The following is a 5944-nucleotide window of genomic DNA, read 5'->3' on the forward strand; positions in this document are numbered from 1 at the left end:
CAAGTTCACTGGCATCTAAGTACATATATGGACTTGGTGAACACTGTGGTAGTTTTCTACATGATGTCAACTGGTCTAGATATGCTTTCTGGAGCAGGGATGTTTTCCACGCTGTAAGTACAATGTAATATGGACTACAGAGGGCGCTGTTAATAGATTTGTGTTTTATCTGACTTGAAAACTGGAAAATATTAATGATATTTATTTATTTTCCCATTATTTAGGAAAATTTAAACTTGTATGGTGTTCATCCATTCTATCTGTCTATTGAAGATGATGGCAATGCACATGGTGTGTTCTTACTCAACAGCAATGCTATGGGTATGTATGATAGTTGTATATTCTCTGAGAAATTGTCATGGAACTGTTAACCTTTTTACCACCAGTTCCCTCTTTTCATCACCAATTCACAAAATAGTCCAATTTATAGTCTGCACTTTCCGTCAGAAGGTTAGGACAAAATTAGCCAACATTTTTGAGTAAAAACTGAAAATTGACTCAAACTTTGTCTGTTGGCTCTGAAATTAGAATATAAGAAAAAAAGTGCAGAAAATTTGGCCGAGAAAGTCTGATGTTGAAAAGGTTTAGAAGTTAAGATAGAACAATCCTCAATTTTGTATATTATACTATTTTTTTACAATTCACCATGCAACATATACTTCCTGAGTATAATCCTTCATAATCTGGAAAAACATAAAAATTACTTTGAAGTCACACTAATTGAAAGGACTGTGGTTACAAAGCAATGGATATGAACCTTACGCATTAAAATTTTGTTTCAAATAAACAACACATATTTGACCCAATTGCAACTTGTATCAAGCGCATGATTCTCAAACATTAGTTTATTTTCATGATGTATCATTGTGTTCAACCAAAATGTTTATCGTAAAAATTTGTTTTGCTTCGTTGACTGCATAGTCAGCAAGTTCTAACTAAAAATGCTACATAAATTGGTTTCCACCCTCCTTATGGCTCATTCATTTATTTATGTATTAACCTTATTAACTAACTAGATCTAGTGTTACCCTAGCTATATCAAATTATTCCTTTGTTTACTGTTTTCAGAGTCAATTTTTTCAGACGTCTCCATCCATCACATGGAGGACTGTTGGTGGTGTTTTAGATTGTTATGTCTTCTTTGGACCCAGCCTTGACCAAGTGATACAGCAATACACTGAAGTGATTGGAAGAACATTTATGCCACCGTATTGGGGTTTGGGATTCCACCTGTGTAGATGGAGATATGAAACTATTGATGGTACAAGAAAAGTCACTGACAGAATGAGAAATGCCAAAATACCACAGGTATTGTTATTTTAGACTTTTTATCAGTAGATGGCTTGTGTCATAATTTTTCTAATAATTTTTGTACTTCTCATCAAACTTAAAAATGTTTATCAATTGTTTATGTTTAAAGATAATTCTCATGAATATTTAAATTTACTTCTCTGAACTAGGATGTACAGTGGAATGACATTGACTACGCTGTAGCCTACAAAGATTGCACTTTAAATAAGAAAGTATTTGGGGATTTACCAAAATTCATTGATGAACTTCATAACAATGGCCAACACTATATACATATCATGGTAAGTTAGGGATTCAGTATTTTTTAACCCATGCATGTGTATAAGTGTAAAATGTCATAGGAAATGTAATTCATATACTGATCAGGCTCTACACTAAATGGCCATACGAATAGTTTTGATTTATCAAAATAATTTGGGATTCCAGTAGATTATTATGTCATTGTAATTTTGATTGGACATATATTCAAATCAACTTTTGGAAGCTGGTTACATAATTTAGACTTAACTAAAACATGTTTGACTCAAACCAAAAATTTCTACATATTATTCACCAAGCCACTAGCATACAAACTAAGAAGTGTACCCTCAATTCGCTCAGTCTCTGGAATAGGAATTCCAAATAATACTTCCTACACAATTCAAGAGCTTTTGATCTTGACATTGGTAATACTAAAGTTCAGAGCTTATTGTTTTGTTTGTTTTGATTGAAAGGATCCTGGTATTGCCGCTGACAGTGCCCCTGGTACATAGATAGATAGATAGATATTTTATTTGACACAAAATTTAGCATGAATGAAAAAAACATACAATAAATCAATGGTCAAGAAAAACACAAACAAAACAATAGACTAAACTAAAGCTTAGATATAAAATCAATAAATTTTCCCAAGCAATTGACAATGAAGCTATCTTTAGTGCCTAGCAAGCACTTGAATTTCTCAAGAGTTGATAACTTGCAAATGTTGTTGTCATAAATCGCTAATTCAGCTTCAAATTTAGTACGAGCTTGTACAATCTGACTATTTTTACAATTGAGTAAAACATGGAATTCATCCCCAATAGCCTGTTCATTACATAGAAAACAAAACCTTTGCTCTGGAGGTGTTTTATTATATCTAAGTTTTTCAATTGGCAACGCGTGAGAAGAAATGCGAAACTTAGTGAAGCTGACCCTGTGTTGCACATTTTTGATTTGTTCTAAATATGGTTCAAATTCAAAATTTTGTTTAAACTTGTTAAAAGTACGTAGCTTATTCTTTTCTGGTTTAAATACCGTTGGCAACCAGACTTTATTATAGTAAACTTGTTTGAATTTGGTTTTGAATTCTATAGTGTTAGATTCATCGCTAATTTTAGTTAATGTGAATAATCTTTTAACAAATGCTGTCCATGAATTACCGTTCATTTTATTGTCAGTATTAAAAGCACAGTCCAGAAGATGATTATGTTTAATTGATTTTAGCTTTTCATAATTTTTCAATGTTTGTGAACTAATGTCAATAATGAGAGGATAGCTACCAAGTTCAGCTCTAGTTGCTGCATTGCTGGCTTTATTATTAACACCTAAAATCTGTTTGCAAAGTTTAATGTGGAGTTGTTCAAAGTATGTTTTATCATTAAACAGACTTTGTATAAAATTGTCTTCAGTTATTTCGTTATTTTTTGTTTTAACAAGTTTGAAAGTAAAAGCCCCCCCATATCTCAGATCCATATAATAAAATGGGTAGGATTGTACTGCGATATAACTGAATAGCATTTTTTGGCGAAACTATATAATTGTGTAGGCTAAGTGTTTGTTTTAATGCACCTATTGCACGCATTGCTTTTTTGACTAGATTATTGATAGCAATTGTAAAATTACCACTACTTTGAAAAGTGATACCTAAGTAGGTATATGTTGGGACAACTTTTACCTGTTGGTCTCCTAAGTAAAATTTGCCATCTATCTTTCTTCCCCTGTTATTAAAAATAATAATTTTAGTTTTGTTAATATTAACTCCAAGTCTCCATTTGATACAGTAGCTTTTAAACAAATTAAGATTATCTTGTAGTCCTGTACTTGTGTTTGAAAAAATGACAATGTCATCTGCAAAAAGTAGGCAATTAATATTGGTGCCATTAAGACTGACAGACTCAGATTTTTTAAGACTGTCAGATAGGTCATTGATGTATATGTTAAATAGTAATGGGCTTAAGTTGCATCCTTGTTTAACACCACTAGATGATACAAATGGTTTGGTGCACCCCTGACCAGTCTTAATAGCATAGCTAGTATTTGAATACATTGATTGAATCAAATTTATACATTTTCCTGTCACTCCTGCTTTCCCTAATTTAAATAATAGCCCTTCACGCCAAACACTATCAAAAGCTTTGCGTAAGTCAACAAAGCAGGCATAAAGATATTTCTTGCCAATGCTATTTGTATATTTATTGATAATTGAATGAAGATCTTGTCTGTTGTCCTCCTATTCTTTCTAAATCCAAATTGAGAATCTTGTAAGAAATTATTATTGTTAAGAACATTTTGAATTCTATTATGAATAATGCTATTAAAAATATATATGAACCATTCGATCTTGGTAAAAAATGGACATCTTTATTAAACTGGATGGAAAATACATAGAAGGGAAGGTATGTATTCTATGCGAGGAAATTTATTTACATTATGCTTTGTATTTGTGTAGAATTGTATTTGTGAGAATATGTTGACATGACGCACATTTTAATTATTTTTGTTTTAAGGTTTGGACCAATGTTACCGTGTTTCCAGACTTTATAAATCCTAGAACTAGTGAATGGTGGTACCAGATGATTTCAGAATGGTATAAAAAAGTACATTTTGATGGACTCTGGATTGTGAGTTATACATATTTTTACAATACACTGCTAGTATTTTCTAATGAGACAAAATACAGCAAGAAAGTGTAAAACAGTGTTTTCAGTAGTAGGGATAGTAACAAAAGTACAATGGTCAAATTTGCTATCATGCAGGTATATCTTTTAGACAAACATTGTATATGTATATATTCACATACTAGTATATCTAAACTTTCTGATGTTGTATATTGGTTGCTATGCATTAAATGAGAATGTTTGAATCACAGATATATTTTTAACTCGTTTATTCCCTGTTAGGATATCGACATACTAGATGTACCATTATCACTTGCACAAGGGGTGCAAATTTGCGCATAAAGTCAACAATGACATTCATTGTTTGTGATCTGTCACCGAACCATTTTTTTCACAAACCATGTACTTTTGTGCAACAATTTATTATTTAATTAATATATTTTCGTTGAAAACATTTTGTAAATAATGTAATGTAATGTAAATAATAATTAAATGTGTTTGGAAATACAAGCATGTGTTTGGGGTTAAATTCCCAATATGCAAGCGTGTGTGTGGGGATTTAAATTGCAATATGAATGTGTGTGGGTGTGTGTGTGGGGATTTAAATTGCAATATGAATGTGTGTGAGGGGGTTAAATTGTAATATGAATGTGTGTGGGTGTATGTGGGGGGTTAAATTGTAATATGCAAGCGTGTGTGTGGGGATTTAAATTGCAATATGAATGTGTGTGTGTGGGTGTGTGTGTGGGGATTTAAATTGCAATATGAATTTGTGTGGGTGTGTGTGGGGATTTAAATTGCAATATGAATGTGTGTGAGGGGGTTAAATTGTAATATGTGTGTGGGTGTATGTGGGGATTAAATTGTAATATGAATGTGTATGAGGGGGTTAAATTGTAATATGAATGTGTGTGGGTGTGTGTGAGGGGGTTAAATTGTAATATGAATGTGTATGAGGGGGTTAAATTGTAATATGAATGTGTGTGGGTGTGTGTGAGGGGGTTAAATTGTAATATGAATGTGTGTGGGGTAGAATAGAATAGTTAGGGGGTTTCCTTGGGGTGAATAAACATGTTTATGGGGGGGGGGGTACAGTGGGTGTTTTGATTAGTTTTTTTGTGGGTCAGTGTTCAGTACATATTGATCTTTTCATTCTTAATTAGCTCAGTTTGTTTTTAATATTTGAGGATATTTTTAGTTTGTTTGATCTTTTTATTTTTTTAATTTTTAATATTTTTATTTTTAATATTTCAAATTACAGTTTTATTTTATTTTAAAGTATTGATTATTTGTAATAATTTGTTTTTAATATTTTCAAGTATTGATTATTTGTAATAATTTTTTTTTAATATTTTTAAGTATTGATTATTTGTAATAATTTTTTAATATTTGTATATTGTTTTAGATTGTTTGTATTCTGTTTCCACAGTGGGTGGTTTAATTAAATGAGTGGGGGAGGGGTATTGAATAAATTTAATGGTGGTGTGTATGCATTGAAGTGTGTGAAATGGTGTGATTTGAATACACATGTTATGTACATTTGATGTCATCCACACATTTATTGTATTTATAAGGACTTGTACATAGCGTAGGAGATGATATGGTGGTAGGACACCGTGCTTACCATAAATGTCTTGGATAAAACATTATATTGTAAAAACTGATATTTGTAATACATTAAAGAAACAAATTAAAATGTGTGATTATTTATTTGTGATACTATTACAGGAAGCGTAACATTTGTGGTAAGTGAAAGTTATTTTCATGCCATATAC

At 31.4% G+C, this 5944-nt stretch overlaps 1 protein-coding gene across 2 annotated transcripts; it reads left to right on the forward strand.

The window, feature by feature from the left end:
• Positions 1 to 1265: 1265 nt before the first annotated feature.
• LOC146736596 (lysosomal alpha-glucosidase-like) lies at positions 1266 to 5241 on the forward strand. 2 transcript variants are annotated; one of them, XM_085505511.1, is made up of 4 exons: positions 1266 to 1308; positions 1461 to 1592; positions 4059 to 4172; positions 4452 to 5241. In XM_085505511.1, exons 1-4 carry the CDS (start codon positions 1285 to 1287, stop codon positions 4509 to 4511), a joined length of 330 nt encoding a protein of 109 aa, XP_085361637.1. In that variant the 5' UTR covers positions 1266 to 1284; the 3' UTR covers positions 4512 to 5241. The 2 variants fall into 2 exon arrangements, with proteins under 2 accessions (XP_085361637.1, XP_085361636.1); XM_085505510.1 differs by lacking the exon at positions 4452 to 5241 and having other exon boundaries at positions 4059 to 4383.
• The last annotated feature ends 703 nt before the right edge of the window (positions 5242 to 5944 follow it).

The sequence above is a fragment of the Saccoglossus kowalevskii genome, chromosome 11 (genome assembly GCF_978046115.1).
Source record: "Saccoglossus kowalevskii chromosome 11, keSacKowa6.1, whole genome shotgun sequence".
Taxonomy (NCBI): domain Eukaryota; kingdom Metazoa; phylum Hemichordata; class Enteropneusta; family Harrimaniidae; genus Saccoglossus; species Saccoglossus kowalevskii.